This window comes from Cynocephalus volans, chromosome 14 (genome assembly GCF_027409185.1).
Source record: "Cynocephalus volans isolate mCynVol1 chromosome 14, mCynVol1.pri, whole genome shotgun sequence".
NCBI classification, from domain to species: domain Eukaryota; kingdom Metazoa; phylum Chordata; class Mammalia; order Dermoptera; family Cynocephalidae; genus Cynocephalus; species Cynocephalus volans.
In genome coordinates, this window is record NC_084473.1 from 87,852,872 (window position 1) to 87,870,491 (window position 17,620).

Consider the following 17,620-nt stretch of genomic DNA (forward strand, 5'->3'; position numbering starts at 1 on the left):
GGTGGTGGCCGGACAGGGAAAACCCTTGGTAGAAAATAATTTCGAGGAGCTCCATACATGCTTCCTGGAGGAGGTGGAGGAAAAGGAGGTTCTCTTCTCATGAATGGACCCCTCATATCCACTGGAAACAATGGACCTCTGATTGCAGGAAAAGGTGGAGGAGCAAAGCCAGGGCCAGTTGCTTCACTTTCAGCAGGTCCAGATGAATGAGGCACATTTACATTACCAAGGTCGTCTTTGGTATCATTTCTACTGGATTCCGTTTGTGAAGCCTGTGGCCCATCCACTTTATCCACAGAAGGCATATTAAAACTTTTGAGTTCTGCTGGTCCAGACGGTCCACCAGGATTAGAATCAAGTCTGTCTTCCCTTTGTGGAAGAAGAGCTGGATCAGAACATGGTTGGCCTGGTGGAGGGATCACCGTCCTCCGGTGCTGTTCCCGTGGAGGTGACGGGAACCCAGATGGAGGTGGTGGCCGGACAGGGAAAACCCTTGGTAGAAAATAATTTCGAGGAGCTCCATACATGCTTCCTGGAGGAGGTGGAGGAAAAGGAGGTTCTCTTCTCATGAATGGACCCCTCATATCCACTGGAAACAATGGACCTCTGATTGCAGGAAAAGGTGGAGGAGCAAAGCCAGGACCAGTTGCTTCACTTTCAGCAGGCACAGATGAATGAGGCACATTTACATTACCAAGGTCGTCTTTGGTATCATTTCTACCGGATTCCGTTTGTGAAGACTTTGGCCCATCCACTTTATCCACAGAAGGCATATTAAAACTTCTGAGATCTGCTGGTCCAGACGGTCCACCAGGATTAGAATCGAATCCGTCTTGACTTCGTGGAAGAAGAGCTGGATCAGAACATGGTTGGCCTGGTGGAGGGATCACCATCCTCCGGTGCTGTTCCCGTGGAGGTGACAGGAACCCAGATGGAGGTGGTGGCCGGACAGGGAAAACCCTTGGTAGAAAATAATTTCGAGGAGCTCCATACATGCTTCCTGGAGGAGGTGGAGGAAAAGGAGGTTCTCTTCTCATGAATGGACCCCTCATATCCACTGGAAACAATGGACCTCTGATTGCAGGAAAAGGTGGAGGAGCAAAGCCAGGGCCAGTTGCTTCACTTTCAGCAGGTCCAGATGAATGAGGCACATTTACATTACCAAGGTCGTCTTTGGTATCATTTCTACTGGATTCCGTTTGTGAAGCCTGTGGCCCATCCACTTTATCCACAGAAGGCATATTAAAACTTTTGAGTTCTGCTGGTCCAGACGGTCCACCAGGATTAGAATCAAGTCTGTCTTCCCTTTGTGGAAGAAGAGCTGGATCAGAACATGGGTGGCCTGGTGGAGGGATCACCATCCTCTGGTGCTGTTCCCATGGAGGTGACAGGAACGCAGAAGGTGCTCCATGAGAATCGGTTAACCTATCACAGCCCGATTCTCCTCTTTCATTGGTCATCTGATGGTCCAGAGTATTCTCTGGGCCTCTTGAGCCTCTTCCTCCTCCTCGCCCTGGAGTCAAAGGTGCGAGTCCGAGTGGAGAGAGAAAAGCTCTCGTTTCGGATGAAGGTCGACCCACTGGTGAGGCACCACATGGGGAATGCTCTCCGCCAAATGCTGTATTTGGAACATCAAGTGCAGAAGGATCTTTTTTGAAAAGTTCAAATTTAAACTCTTTTTCAGCTAATTTTTCTCTCTTGTAAACATTTACTTTCCTTAAATACCTGAGGTGTCTTTCAGCAGTCTCAGCTGCCACCCAGCTGCCATGCGCTTCTTTCTCATAGGCCGTCAACTGCCCTTGATAAGAACGAACGCTTCTCTCCAATTCTCCTTCCACATCTCCGGCTCGCCTTCTGTAGGTCTCCAGTTCCTCAGCCGCATGGCTCATCTTCTCTTCTACTTTGGAAAGTTCCTCCTCCTTCTCTAACCGGTCCTTTTCCTCTACTATTAATTTCCTGTGGAGTTTCATTCCATTTTCTTGATACAGTTCAGTCATTACTTGAAGTTTCTGCCGAAGCTTCTGATTTTCACTTTCCAACTGTGTGTTTTCTGACTGTAAAGATGCTCGTTCAGTCTGGAGATCTGTAATATGCTCTGTAAGCTCTTCCTTTCTTTTATCTACTTCAGACAACTGAGTGTAAATTTGGTTTCTTTCTCCTTCTAGGGTTTTGAAAGAAGCATGTAACCTAGCAGCGTGAATCAGTTTCTTCAAAGCTCCTTCTGGTGGATCATCTAAGCGAGCACCATTTTGTGATTCACTCTTCATCTCCAATTCCAAGTCATCAGCCATCATGTCTTCTCCAAGCACAGCAGCCCAGTCTTTCATCTTGAGCAAGCGTTCAGTCAGAGACTTGATGTGATTTTCTTTCTCACTCAGAACTTGTTCTGCGTGGACTCTGGAGTCTTCAAATGTTATTTTCTGTTTATGAAGTTCACTCACTTGTTCTTTCAATACTTCCGCTTCTTGTAAAAGCTGTTTCTGGCTTTCCCGAAGTTGGGAATTTTCATTCAAGGCATCTTTTATTGCCACCTTCAGACGTTCTTCATTCATTTGAAATATTTTGCAGATTAGTTTGGCTTCAGCTACTTGTGACTGGATGGATTTCGATTCATCTTCTAGGGACTGTATCCTTTTTGAAATATCTGCCACCAATTCGTCTTGCTCACAATGTTTAGATTTCTGTTCTTTTAATTCTATTGCTAGAGAGACTATTTCATCCTCAAGTTTAGATTTGGACCTGCTCAGCTTTCCATAGGTTGCCTCCAAGCTTTGTGCTTCTGTTGACTCCTTCTCAAAGCTGGCACCCTTCACAGCTGACTCTAAGCCTTCATACTCCTCTTGAACAACGCTGAGTTTGTCAAGTAGTTTACATTTTTCTTCAATTAGTCCAGAAAGCTTTTCAGCAAGTCTTTTCTCTCTTCCTACATACAGCCGGCTTCTCACCGATCGAACACTTCTCCACAAAAACAAGAGAATCAAAAATGCAGTAAGAGCCACACATGTCACCAGTTCCCATGGAAAACCAGGGCCCGGTCTCAGGTCTTCAGGCCATGCTGCCACAGTCCTGCACAGCTCTCCCAGGACCAGCCCCAAGTACGGCTGAGGGGCAGCCCCGGGCACCTCCATGCCGCCGAGGCTGCTATGGCTGTGGCCGCGGTAGCCACGGCCTGGCCAGGCCACAACCAGCAGCTGAGACAGCTCTGCGTTCTGTTGGGAACGCAAACCGGCCCCGGCGACAGCGGCAGACACGGCACAGCCGGCCGTGCGGGGAGCCGGGGAGCACTGGTGCCCACCGGCCTCAGGCGTCCCCCACGCACACCCTGGTAACCAGGCCCCTTTGTGACGTCACTTCCGCCACGCGGTTCCGAGCCCGCCCCTGCACGAGCCTGTGACACGCGCTGTCCTCGCCACCCCCCACCTCGGCTCGGTTTCCGCCGGGCCACCTCCGGATTTGAATCCATGTTTATAACGTGTGATGATCAAATCTGGGTAATCAGCGTACTCATCACTCAAATAGTTTTCATTTCTTTGTGTTGGGAAAATTTAAAGTCCTCTCTTTTAGCTATTTGAAATTATCTAATAAATGGGTGCTGACTCTAGTCACCTTACAAAGCTATAGATCACTAGAAATGGTGCCTCCTATCGAGCTGTAACTTTGTATCTGTAACCTCTGCCTTTCACCTCCGCCCCCTACCCTTCCCAGCCTCTAGTAACCACTATTCTGTTTTCTACTTCTAGGGGATCAACTTTTCTTTTGGCAATTTTTTAAAGGAAATTTTGTGATTTTAATTTCTTTCAGAAGAGCATCCTTCCTTAGATATCTGCCAAGAACAAAAGTGTTTTCTTTGGACTAACTTTGCCAAAATAGCCATAGAATGTGGCAATGGAAAGAGCCATGAGACACTCTGGGCTTCACCTGGCCCAACTCTCTCTTTATAGGTAATGGAACAAAGGTCTACAGTAAGTACACTACCTGTCCAGGGTTGTTTAGCTATTTAGTGGCAGAAGAGTGTCATATTTCGAGCTCTGCTGAATGTCAGTGAAATGCTCTTTGTTTAAAAAAAAAACTTCACAGAGGAATATTTTATATATCACGTAATCCACCCATTTCAGGTATGCAATTCACTGAGTTCTAGTAAGTTTATCAAGTTGTGCAGCCATCACCACAAATCAGTTTTAGAACATTTTCACCACACCAATAAGATCTCCTGTACCCAGTTATTTTTTCTTTCAAATTTGATTGGTTATGAATATTCATGGGATACAAAGCTGATTGTCACCGTTCATGCCCAAGCTGTGATGGCCAGATTCATACTGACCGCATGCCCGTTACATTTATTGTATCGCATTTAATGACTTTCATATGTTGAACCATCCTTGTATCCCTGGGATGAATCCCACTTCAGGTGCCTGAAACCTCTGCCAAGTTTCCCTTTTTGGTGCCCATCGGAGCTAGCCTGTGCCACTGGTTCCCATGGAAACAGATCCCTGAGACACCTCCTGCCTTGCAGCATGGACAAAGCACTTGCTCGCCCTTTCCTTTTTTTTTTTTTTTAGCCAGCCACTTAGCTACAACTTTCAGGTCCCCAGGGGAATAAAAGGAGGACTGTTCCAGAGGGGAGGCAGCTGCCCAGGTGTCTGGCCCAAGCTTCCAGCCCACCCTGCCCCCTGGGGAAACGGGGGGAAAGCCTCAGGTCAGGGCACAGCTCCCCAGGAGCCCCTTGGCCTTTCAAGGCCAGGACAGCCCTGCTCCTGTGGCTCCCAGCACACTTCCAGGAGCCCGGACGCGCTGAGCATTTGGAGTCTTCACGGTGGACTTGGGAGGAAGGTGTCTTTATCTCACTCTATGGATGATGACAGGGAGGAGACCCAGAAAAGTAAAAGGGTTTGCCCAAGTCACAGGCTAGAAAGTGACAAAGCCGGGACATAAAGCCTGTTCCTTTCATCCCAAAGCGAGCATGGCGGTCAAGATCCCCCCCAACCGATGATACACCCATGTTTCATACGTCAGCTTGGAGACTTGCTGATCACACTGCCCAAGACAGGCCTGGCCTTCCTTACTGTATGAACTGAAAAGGTAGGACCAGAGAAGCCCACCCCCAAACCAGTGCTGCCCTCTGGAGAGTCACCCTCCCACTGCTCAGAGGCGCTTTCTTCGAAGTTAACAAGCTGTGCAACCAAGGTCAGGACGACTGCCCTGCCCACTGGGCGCCCCCCCCCGGCCCTGGGGCCTTGGGAACCTCCCACTGCAGCAGCCAGCCTGGAGGGTTCCCCTCATACAACACAGATGTGAACGTGCCTGCCCCCTGCCATGACCCTCCCCCTGCCACTGGGTCCCTTTCCGGGCAGGAGGGAATGGGGATCGAGGACGCCTGAGTAGGCTCCTTGCATCGGCCTCAGCGGTGGCTGTGCTGTGGGCACATGGCCATTAGCAAAGTCCCCAAGAGAGAGTCAGTTTTGCAAGAGTCTTTCGCAGCTATCAGACCCAGAAAAGGGGAGGAAGGCTGCAGGAGTGCTTGCCCTGTTAGCTACGAGCTTGAGCCTGATGGGTTGGAACTGTGGTTTTCCTCCCACGGTGGCAGGAGCCCGAGGCCAGGGCAGTTTGGAAGTGAAAAGGGAAGGAATCATTTCAAGCCTGGATGAAGCCTGCGTTTCCTTATGTTGCAATAACTGAGCACTTCACACTGGAGGCGGCGGTAACGAGACGCGTTAGCTGACCAGGGTCTCTTACTCTCATCCTAGGCAGGGGAGGGGCTTGGCAAGCCCCACCCACAAGTCTTGGGGTCTTCTGGACCTTCCTCATGACCCCCTCCACTCCAGGCCCAAGTTCAAATCCCTCCTACCCAGGACCCCAAGCTGGCAGGTGGAGCCCTTCCGTATCTTTTCCTCAGGCCCTTTCTACTGTTGGGCCTGGCTGAGGGCCAGAGAGAGAGAAATTCCCCCTCAGGGTTTGGGCCCTGCCCCACCAAGAGCCCCTGCCTGTGAGCAAGGCCCCTCTGGGAGGGGGTGCGTCTCACCTTGCACGCGGTGCCCGCTCTTTAAAGAAGCTCAATAAACACCTGTTGCCCCACAAAGCCTCCTCTGGATGCCACAGAACTCGGGGATGTCACCAGGACACTGAGCCAGCACAGCTGTGGAACTGGAAACCACTTACAGCAGCTTTATTTGTGTCCACCTCTGGCCCTTGAAACCTCTTCTGCTGGCCAGTCCTCCCACGGCCAGATGGAAACCTGACAGGCCCAGGCTGCTTCTTGGTAGGGAAATACACGTGGTCTCCACCACTTCACGTCACACAGCACCGCTCGGCTCACGTCCAGGCCCAACGATAAAAAGGGCCTGACGTCATCGTCAAGTCCCTGGCTTTGAAGTGGAGGCCGCTCCCGCAGCTCCGGCCTGGTGGGGTGGGAAGCCTCGGCCGGGCAGCAGGCGTGGTCAGCCCCCAGCTGAACTGTGCTCTGGGTCTGGCGGAGGTTGAAAGCTACACCTCTTTCTCTCATCGGCATCTCCGAGGGTCTTCAGAGCCCGGCCATTGTTCCCACTGTCCCCCTGACTAGGATATTTTGTGTGGGCCTCAGAGAACCAAGGAGCCCCTGACGGGTAGTGGCAGCCCCACCTTCTCTTGGCCTGCGTCTGTTCACTGTCCAGGCTGCCTCCTGGGACTGGGCCTGTGAGATTCCACGCCGACTCTCTCACACGAGGCCCTCACCTGGGCCGTCAGCCCTCTCCTCAGCTCCGCCGTCAAAGCAGCCAGCCTGTCTCTTGCCCTCTAGACTTTGGGGTGGGGGTGGGGGTGAGGCATCAGTCCACTGGATTTCTCCACCTGCGGAGGACACCTCAAAGCCTAAAGCCCTCTTCCTCTGGCTTGATGTGAAGGAGGGCATCTCATCTCACCCTCTGGTCTCAGCTCACCTCCCTGAAATCCCCTCCTCTAACCTCAACACCTGACTCCTTGGTACCCTTGGTGTGGGTGAGGGTTCAGGCCATCTCTTCTCTAAATGCGGCATCAATGTGGGCAGAGGTCAGGGGCTGGGCGGGGTCATCTCACTGCCGGCCTCCCTCCCCACATGGTGCTGTGGTCACCAGTGTTTGTAAGAAGGTTGGACGCTAACTGCTCCATGCTTGTCCAGAAAGTGCAAGGAAGGATTTGGGACCATGGAGAAGGGGCCCGTGGTGTGGACCAGGCTGGCTGCCAGCCTCCTGGTTTGGTCCCTGGCATCCAGAGAACTCAGTTATGTCCTGAAATGCCACCATCGTACGTTGATTCCTTTGGGTAAGTATTGCCTTTGCTATGCAGCCCACATCCAGTCTCTGCATCCTAGTTTCTCAGCCATCAGGTAGATAAGCAACAAGTCCTGTCTCTCGGTTGATCCTTGTAAAGCGTTTAACACGGTTCCTGGTTGATACTCATAGCTCGATAAATAAATGTTAACTCACACTGCTTGTCCCTTCGGGTAGCATGGGCAGGCTCTCGCCCACCAGGCGACCCTCCCTTAGCACAACTCGGCCAGCTGGAGCTACCCTGGCCAGTCACCTGAGACCTCGGATGCCTTGGCCCATCTGGCATTTCTTTGGCAGAATCTTCCATGGGGCATTTTGCTGGGTGGCAAGGCTGGAGCGTCTGGCACAACTCCCAGGGTCCCCAGTCTGTCACTTCTCCTGCCACAGAGACAGCAAGGACACTTGGTTCAAATCTCCTTGGAGACAGGGCCTGCTCCCACACACCCACAGGGAATGGGGACTGGCAGTGCCACCAGGAGGAAACCTTCAGGGCCACTAGGACCAGGGGACCTGAATCCAAAGTCTGGCGGAGCTTCAACTTATGAGAACTTGAACCAGCCGTGTAACTTCCTGGAACTTCATCTGCTCAACCACAGATGATAATTCACCCCCTTCAGAGACGTCTGAGATTGTGACCTTGAAGGGGCTCTGCTTCACATATACAGTAGCATTAGCATTGTAGAATTCCAGGATTTTAAAACCAGAGAAAGAGGCAATCTATTTTTCTCTGTGGCTATTTCTGTTTCTTTATCCACTGCCGAGTGCCACCCCCTCCCCAGGTGACCAGTGCCCACAGTGATGCTCTCCAAACGAACCTCCTTTGTAAAGCCAGTGTTCAATTGGCTGGGCCAATGTTCCTGGATACTAAATTCCAAAAGTGGCAGCCTTTTCCCATTCACAGGGTGGGGAAGATCAAAGTCAATTTTTTAGGACCACTATTTCTGACAATGATGGACCAGATCACTTGGACCAAATTCCTAGCTGAGGACAACTTAAAAAGCTGCTCAAATGTGTGTGTGTGTGTGTGTGTGTGTGTGTGTGTGTGTGTGTGTATGTGTTTGTGTGTATACACATACATTCATTCTGAGCAGCTTTTTAAGTGACATATATTTATTTTTTTAAAATATATATATATACATATATTTATATACATATATATATATACACACATATATATATATATATATATTTAAGTCTGACTGAGGGTATCAGGAAGCAAACAGGGCAGTGAGGAATCACAGGCCAAGATCTGCGAAAGAAGGAAACCCAGAAACATGTGCCTGGCTTCTGGGGCTACTTTCTCCCTAGAGGGTCTGCTGATTCCCGAAGACACTGTAAAGATGCTGAGCAGGGCTTTCAGCAACTTGTGGGGCTAAAAACTAGGTCCACCAAGAGGAGGGTGTGCCTGGCAAATCTTTCATGCTTTGTGTTTGGACCCCAGAGGGCTTCGCCCTAGGAGTATGAATGAATCAGAGGTAGATCAGCCCTCAAGGCACTGCGAATCATCTCATTTCCTGCAAGTGGATTAAAGTGATCCTAGTGTGCTAGATCCTAAGCACCTGCTGCATGTAAACATAATCCTCACAGAGGAAGATAAGTTCATCCTAGGCCTCAAGTTATTTCTCCAGGTTTTCCGATACAATACGTGGTACTCAATCAAAAATAACCAGGTATGTGAGGAGAAGAGACAGAACTAATAAACATAACCAAGAGAAACAACAGACACTAGAAACAGATTCATGGGGACTCCATAGAAGGGAGTTACTGAACTTTAAAATAACTATGTTTAATATGCTCAAATATATAAAAGATGAGATAGGCAACTTTGATAGAGAACTGGAAATGATTTTTTTAGTTGTTTCTTTTTCATTCGTTTTAATCTCATCAATTGCAATTTAAAATGCCGGGCGCTACTTTCCCTGCACAGGGCAACAGATGAGTAACAAGCAAAGAAACCCCTGGGAAAAGACAAAAGGAGGCAAGTGTTTTGCATTCAAGGACACTCGTCTGAGAATGTGCTTGCAGCAGTGACAATACATTGCATGTGCACCATTTCTAATCCTAGTAGAAAATCTGTTACTGGCTTATAAGGTGCAATTAAACATAGACACTCCCTGAGACCCAGCAGACCAGAATCTTAAAGTGCTTTCTGCCTTTGAACAAGAACCCATCTCCCTCTTCCCTTGTGCCCACCCAGACCCAGCTCTGTCCCTGGCCCAGACAGCGATGGCACAGATTATAGCTCCCATCAGCCGAGCGTTTGTTCTCTGCCAGGCCCCTGCCAAGGACTTCCCATGCTTTGTCACAACCTATAGCAGGCTATGACTATTCTCCCCCTCTTATAAATGAAGAAGCTGAGGTTTAGGGAACCCACATAACACGTTCAAGGTGCCCCAGCTAACAAGCGTCACAGCCAGGCTGTGAATCCAGGTCTGCCTGCTCCCGGCGGCATGCTCCCAGGTGGGCCCCACTCCCCATCTGCTGGTTGCTGGAATAATCCCTGGATGCCTAGAGTCAGAGGAGGCCTTGGAATTCTCCTCTCCACAAACACTCATTAAGACCAACTGTGTACAGGGCCCCAGGCTGGGAGACCTGGTTTCAAGGACCCAAGGCCAAGGCTTAGGGCAGTGAGAAGACTTTAATGGATCTGAGGTCTCGCTTCTCTTCCTCTTCTTCACTTCCGGAACTCAGGGTCCAGTATGCAGGGATGACACAGAGATAGGCTAGGGAGGACCCTAGGCCACATGCACAGGATAGAGAGAATAGTGCAAAATCCTGTTCTGGCCACCAGATCCCTCCTGAGAAAGCTGGGTAGGGGCCACTATGGCCCAGGTCCCGAGTCCTTCCCTTGGGAGCCAGTGGCCAGAGAGGAGCTGAGGGCCAGCACTACCGTTTCTAACCCGAGTACAGGCAGACAGGAAGGCTCAGCCTTCAGACAGGCCTTCCTCACCCCACCGGGGGCCAACAAATCCACACTGGGGCTTGTGGAGGGTCCACGCCTTGGGGCAGTGAAGGGCTGGGGCCATGAGACAGAGCCCGCAGCCAGCCCAGACATGGGCCATGGTGGCCTCTGCCTGCTTGGTGGCTTTACCTGATTAGTTTGGTTGGGCAGGAGGGGTCCCTGGGGGCCAGCAAGGTAGCATTGGGGATGAGGTAAAGAGGAGACAAGGGAGAAAAGGACTTCCAGGGAGGGAGAAAGCAAAGGGCTGGGGAGGGTATAGGAGAGAAATTGTAGCCAGTCGGGGGCTGGATGAGGATGGGAGCAACGAGCTTGGAGAGGGGCAGAGGGAGGCGGGAACAGGGGCAGGGCAGATGGGGACAGAGCAGGGTCGGACAGGGCCTCTGTCCCACCCAAGGGAGCCCAAGCTCTTCCTCGTGCGGATGCATCGCACAAGGAGGGTAAGCGGTGGACACCTAGAGGAACCTGTTGGCCCTGCAGCACAACAGAAGTATGGTTTTGAGAATGAATGAAGGGTGGGTGGGGCATGAGTGGAAAGGGGGTGAGAAGGGAATGGGCAAGATGGGGCCAGGTAAGGTGAAGTCAGGGGACGATCCAGGCCTGGACGCCAGCCTGGGCTCTGAGGCAAGAGCTACAGAAATCCTCAGGCTGAGTCAGGGGAGGACAGACAGCCCCAGGGTTCACCTTGCCCTGTTATGGATTAAAAACAAAGCAGGTGAGGCGGAGGGAGGAGAGAGCTGGGCTCCACCTGCCAGTGCCACTGCTGGGCGGGCTGCTCACAGAACCCAGACCCCGCAAGGTCCCCAAACCTGCCTGCCCTCCTGGGCCCTGAAAACCCCCAATCCCAGCCCTCTCCCTCCCCACCCCCTCAATGTCCCAGCCCCGAGGAATTACGAAGGTGGGAAACTCACCCAATGGACCCTACAGCTTCACGGAGGCGACCCGGGGGATGTGGAAGAGCTGAGTCTCCTCAGAGCTGGTGGAGCTGCAACATCACAGGACAAAAGTCAGTGAGCCTATGGCACAGACTCTCAGCCCCAACACAGGAACAAACCCGGAGCCCTGATGCTCCCACCTCAGAAGCCCCCCAGGGGACAGGGATGTTCTGCAGCAAGAAGGACTGGGGCAGACATGTGGGAGAACTTCCTGGCCCTGGAGCTCCTCAGAGTGTGTGGCTCTTCAGGGCGAGGCCATGAGCCTCCTCTGCCTGGAGGAGGGGCTGTGGCAGGGGGCCGGGCCCGGTGGCTGGAAGGACACCTTCCCAGGCCCCGATGCTCCCCGCAGCCCTGGCAGCTCTGGAGCCTGATGGTGGCGATGGTTGCACAAGAGTGTGACTGTAAATACACACTTAGGAATGCTTAAGATGGCACATTTTATGTTACATGTATTTTACCATAATTTTTTAAAAAGTGGTTGGAAGAGGGAACACTTGAGGAAACTTTCAAGTTTTCCATATTATTTGACTCTTCACATGAGAACGTGTTCATGGAACCCTTGCATGTGTAAATAAGACAAAGGGGAAAACTAATCATATTAAAAAAAAAAAAGAAGAGAAATTTGCATGGCTCCCGGGAAGGAAAGGGAGGGAAGGAGGAGAGAGGGGAGAGAGGGCATCAGCCGGGAGCGGCACCTGAAAGTCAGAGGAGGGAGCCTTATGGAAGGGCAGGAGAGGGTTCTGGAGAGAAAGGAACACCTAGAGGGGCTTTTTAAGTTGTCTGGCCGAGGACGTGTGCCTCTATACAAGAGCAAAGCCACTGCCAGCCAGACCCTCAGGACAGCGCTTCTGTTTGCCAATGAACATGCTCAAAAAATATTTGAAAAGCTTATCTCATTTCAGATATTGCTTTTCAATATTCCCTGAAAATTCCAGCGAGGAGCCTCAAGTTGCCCACAACCCTCCTCCTGTTATGACGAACACCACACCATCCATCATATGCACAAGAGGGCAGGGATGGCCCTCTGCAACCCAGGGCGTCCCCAGAGGCTGGGGGATTCTGTAACAGAGTGAAGAGTGAGGACGCAGCCTGGAAAGCTAGTCCTGGGGAGAGAGTGGAAGCTGCTCCTCAGAAGGGGAACCTGGGCTGTGCCCACATGGCTCTGAGAGGCTGACGGCCAGCATCCTAGGGATGACCCCCGCTCTGAGGAGCGCGGCCGTTGTGCACACAGGAAATGGCACAACCTCGTTTCTTTTGAAAGAGAACTGTTTCCTGGGCTCTTATGTCCTGGGAGTGCCTGACCCTGTCCAGGCTGCCCACTGTACACACACAGCACTCAGGGAACAGCACCACCACAAGCCGCAGCCCCCCACAACACCGACCTTAACTTCAAAGGCCTGTCGGGGGTGGAGATGGGGACGAGCCACAAGGAGGCCTAATGTTGCCTCAGTGAATCAGTGAATAGAGCCGTTTTATTTCTGGTCCTCCACGGGGCATTTTATATGAGCAGGATGTTAAAACACCCAGAAATCAAGATCACTATCTTCTAACATGTAATAAGATTAAATCTGGTAGCACCATACGAACTTTCAAATAGATAGGTATCAGAATCTTTAACTATTTGGGGGAAAAAAACATGAGATATTGCCTACGCTATCATTACAACTCTAAAAATATGAAATAAATAAGCAAGAACTAGAAAAAACGGAAAAGTGTCAGGGTAATGGGATTTGGGGATGTTTGTCTTTTTCCTTTTTTTTTTTTTTTTTTTTTTTTGGTGTTTTTGGTGTCATACCACGACCAGTGTTTGCTGAATGCCTACTCAACAGTTTCTCATTTAAGCTTCACAACAACCCGCAGCAAAGATGTTACCTGCGTTCTATGGATGAGCAAACACGAGCACAGCTAGGGAAAAAGAGATCACTGGAGATAAGTGCAGCAGCGCTGGCTCTCCACCCTGGGCCCGTCTTTCCCTTTGTCCCCACGAAGTGGCGCAATTTACAAGGAGGTGCCCTCTACTGGGCTCAAATCAGTAGTTTGGATATTAGAATCCTGTTCAATATTTTAGATTGCACTTATCCATATCGAAAAGGCAGAGGTTAGACTGGGAAATGCAGGAGCTGACGTGTGTATAAAGGGATGTGAAAAGAACTCAGTATGACTTACAGCAGCAGTTCTCAGACTTGTTGGTCTTATGGACTCTTTGCACTCAAAATTATTGCGGTCCCCAAAGAACTTTTACGTGGGTGAGTTATATCTATTGATATTTATCATATTAAAAATTGTAACAGAAAAATTTTCAAGTATTTATTAATTCCTTTGAAAATAGCACAAATAAATCCCCTAAGTATATCTTATAAAAATAACTGTTTTCCAAAAGAAAACAAAAAACTAGTTAGAAGAGTAACATTATTCTGCATTTGTCAAATCCCTTTAATATCTGAGGGAATAAAGCTAGATGTGGAGCACAAGAGAGTGATGACAAGCTGACACCTGCCAGGGACCTCTTCTTCTGTCTATCTCTGAATCTGCCTGAGAAAAGATCTGTAGATGGTTATGGCCACAGCCTCATTTCCACTTTTCAAATATGGTGCAAGTTTCTTTCTTGGCCAATTCTAATCTGGAAGAATAGAAGGAAGGGAATTGTGGAAAATGTAATTAATTCCCAGCTTAGCTGCAATGACAGAGTACAAACCACCAGAGTGGAATGCCACATATTGTCTTTTTTCTAAGGCATAAATATGACACTTACCAAATTATTTTCTAGATAAGAAGTATCAAAGAATTTTCTAGAGAATTTTCCCCTATTTTACAAAAAAAATGCAAAAAATGAGAAGAAAATCTCATTTATTTAGTTAATGCATACCACCCACATAGGCTCTATAGTGTAGAATGATTTTTTTTTTCTCAAGGATTAAAACTCTTAACGTTACGGTCACATGGAAATCATCCTTAATTTTAACCTAAACATTGCTTGGTGCATATTCTTCAGATATTTCAAGCAAAAATTAGCAGTAATGTATTATTTTTATCATCAGAAAAATGTTAACTGTCAATCATACACACACATGCATAAACATATAATAAACACATCTCCATGTACGAGGGCACTTCAAAAAGCTCAGGGAAGATTCATATTACCTTTCAATGCTATTTTTCCACAAACATTTTGAAGTCCTCAGATACCTGTATATGCAGGATTTCATATGGCTTTCTACCTGTATACAGTGCTCACTCTTTTCTATTCATAAAAAGTTTAAATTAGAACCGTAGAAGCATCACTATGCCCTCCTTACAGGTTTCTTCCTAGATAGTAAAGGACTATGAAACACATAAACACTGGTTAATAATATGCTTCATCTTCTTATCATATCTTCTCACCACAGACTTTTCCATTGCGGTATGTATAGAGGCTTAGATTTCATGTTTTAAGAGCATAAAAATATCCATCGACAGCAAGTTTTTATAAATAGAGGGTCTTGAAGGGTCTTAGATCCACAAATTTTTTTTGGTATCTTAAAAAATGTATTATTTTGTTTAACTGACACCTAACAATTGTACATATTTATGGGGTACATTGTGATTGTTTTACTTAAAAAACTAGCTGATTTTATTATTATTATCAAGACCAAACAAGTCTTTAAATCAATGAAAACTTAATTAAGCATAAAGTTACTTTCACATTTGTCTACAACGACAGTAAATACAGTTCTTGGCAAAAAGACACAGCCCTTGGAGTTTAAAACATCCCCAACTGCAAGATTACCTAAATAAAATTCCCATTATTGTTTATGCAATAGTGGATTAGTTAATCAAATTTAAATAATTATACAATCTAGGATAAAATAAAACGGAAACAATTTACTCATAAAATTCATATGTAAATCATCTTTATTTAAAAACTAGTATCCTGAGAATTATAATTCCATCAAGCTTCAATTTGAGCAAAAAAAGTAGGTAGTTCCTTAAACTGAAAATAAAAGATAAGTCAAAACTATTTATGAAGAGAGACCAAAAATATCATCAGGTTTCTTGCTGTGGTTCTGGATTTCAGGAGCAGACTCATTTGAGAGCGGAATCGACCCTGAAGGGAACTCAGCCCTACTTTCAGAAGGTGGGGATGGAGGTTCAAATCCAGCTCTTAGAGGAACATAAGGAGGAAAACCCCTCAGTGAAAAGACATTTCTCATTGCAAATGGAGGTGGTGGCTGGACGGGGAAAACACCTGGTAGAAAATAATTTCGAGGAGCTCCATACATGCTTCCTGGAGGAGGTGGAGGAAAAGGAGGTTCTCTCCTCATGAATGGACCCCTCATATCCACTGGAAACAATGGACCTCTGATTGCAGGAAAAGGTGGAGGAGCAAAGCCAGGGCCAGTTGCTTCACTTTCAGCAGGCACAGATGAATGAGGCACATTTACATTACCAAGGTCGTCTTTGGTATCATTTCTACCGGATTCCGTTTGTGAAGACTTTGGCCCATCCACTTTATCCACAGAAGGCATATTAAAACTTTTGAGTTCTGCTGGTCCAGACGGTCCACCAGGATTAGAATCAAGTCTGTCTTCCCTTTGTGGAAGAAGAGCTGGATCAGAACATGGTTGGCCTGGTGGAGGGATCACCGTCCTCCGGTGCTGTTCCCGTGGAGGTGACAGGAACCCAGATGGAGGTGGTGTCCGGACAGGGAAAACCCTTGGTAGAAAATAATTTCGAGGAGCTCCATACATGCTTCCTGGAGGAGGTGGAGGAAAAGGAGGTTCTCTTCTCATGAATGGACCCCTCATATCCACTGGAAACAATGGACCTCTGATTGCAGGAAAAGGTGGAGGAGCAAAGCCAGGGCCAGTTGCTTCACTTTCAGCAGGCACAGATGAATGAGGCACATTTACATTACCAAGGTCGTCTTTGGTATCATTTCTACCGGATTCCTTTTGTGAAGACTGTGGCCCATCCACTTTATCCAGAGAAGGCATATTAAAACTTCTGAGATCTGCTGGTCCAGACGGTCCACCAGGATTAGAATCGAATCCGTCTTGACTTCGTGGAAGAAGAGCTGGATCAGAACATGGTTGGCCTGGTGGAGGGATCACCGTCCTCCGGTGCTGTTCCCGTGGAGGTGACAGGAACCCAGATGGAGGTGGTGGCCGGACAGGGAAAACCCTTGGTAGAAAATAATTTCGAGGAGCTCCATACATGCTTCCTGGAGGAGGTGGAGGAAAAGGAGGTTCTCTTCTCATGAATGGACCCCTCATATCCACTGGAAACAATGGACCTCTGATTGCAGGAAAAGGTGGAGGAGCAAAGCCAGGGCCAGTTGCTTCACTTTCAGCAGGTCCAGATGAATGAGGCACATTTACATTACCAAGGTCGTCTTTGGTATCATTTCTACTGGATTCCGTTTGTGAAGCCTGTGGCCCATCCACTTTATCCACAGAAGGCATATTAAAACTTTTGAGTTCTGCTGGTCCAGACGGTCCACCAGGATTAGAATCAAGTCTGTCTTCCCTTTGTGGAAGAAGAGCTGGATCAGAACATGGGTGGCCTGGTGGAGGGATCACCATCCTCTGGTGCTGTTCCCATGGAGGTGACAGGAACGCAGAAGGTGCTCCATGAGAATCGGTTAACCTATCACAGCCCGATTCTCCTCTTTCATTGGTCATCTGATGGTCCAGAGTATTCTCTGGGCCTCTTGAGCCTCTTCCTCCTCCTCGCCCTGGAGTCAAAGGTGCGAGTCCGAGTGGAGAGAGAAAAGCTCTCGTTTCGGATGAAGGTCGACCCACTGGTGAGGCACCACATGGGGAATGCTCTCCGCCAAATGCTGTATTTGGAACATCAAGTGCAGAAGGATCTTTTTTGAAAAGTTCAAATTTAAACTCTTTTTCAGCTAATTTTTCTCTCTTGTAAACATTTACTTTCCTTAAATACCTGAGGTGTCTTTCAGCAGTCTCAGCTGCCACCCAGCTGCCATGCGCTTCTTTCTCATAGGCCGTCAACTGCCCTTGATAAGAACGAACGCTTCTCTCCAATTCTCCTTCCACATCTCCGGCTCGCCTTCTGTAGGTCTCCAGTTCCTCAGCCGCATGGCTCATCTTCTCTTCTACTTTGGAAAGTTCCTCCTCCTTCTCTAACCGGTCCTTTTCCTCTACTATTAATTTCCTGTGGAGTTTCATTCCATTTTCTTGATACAGTTCAGTCATTACTTGAAGTTTCTGCCGAAGCTTCTGATTTTCACTTTCCAACTGTGTGTTTTCTGACTGTAAAGATGCTCGTTCAGTCTGGAGATCTGTAATATGCTCTGTAAGCTCTTCCTTTCTTTTATCTACTTCAGACAACTGAGTGTAAATTTGGTTTCTTTCTCCTTCTAGGGTTTTGAAAGAAGCATGTAACCTAGCAGCGTGAATCAGTTTCTTCAAAGCTCCTTCTGGTGGATCATCTAAGCGAGCACC

The 17,620-nt window shown here is 48.4% G+C and overlaps 1 protein-coding gene across 1 annotated transcript; it reads right to left on the reverse strand.

The window, feature by feature from the left end:
* Positions 1–2,246: 2,246 nt before the first annotated feature.
* On the reverse strand, positions 2,247–3,128 carry LOC134362731 (melanoma inhibitory activity protein 2-like; the record flags this gene model as incomplete). The annotated part of the gene is made up of 1 exon (XM_063077942.1): positions 2,247–3,128. A coding segment is annotated over exon 1 (882 nt), but the record flags the coding sequence as incomplete, so codon positions are not given.
* Positions 3,129–17,620: the final 14,492 nt, after the last annotated feature.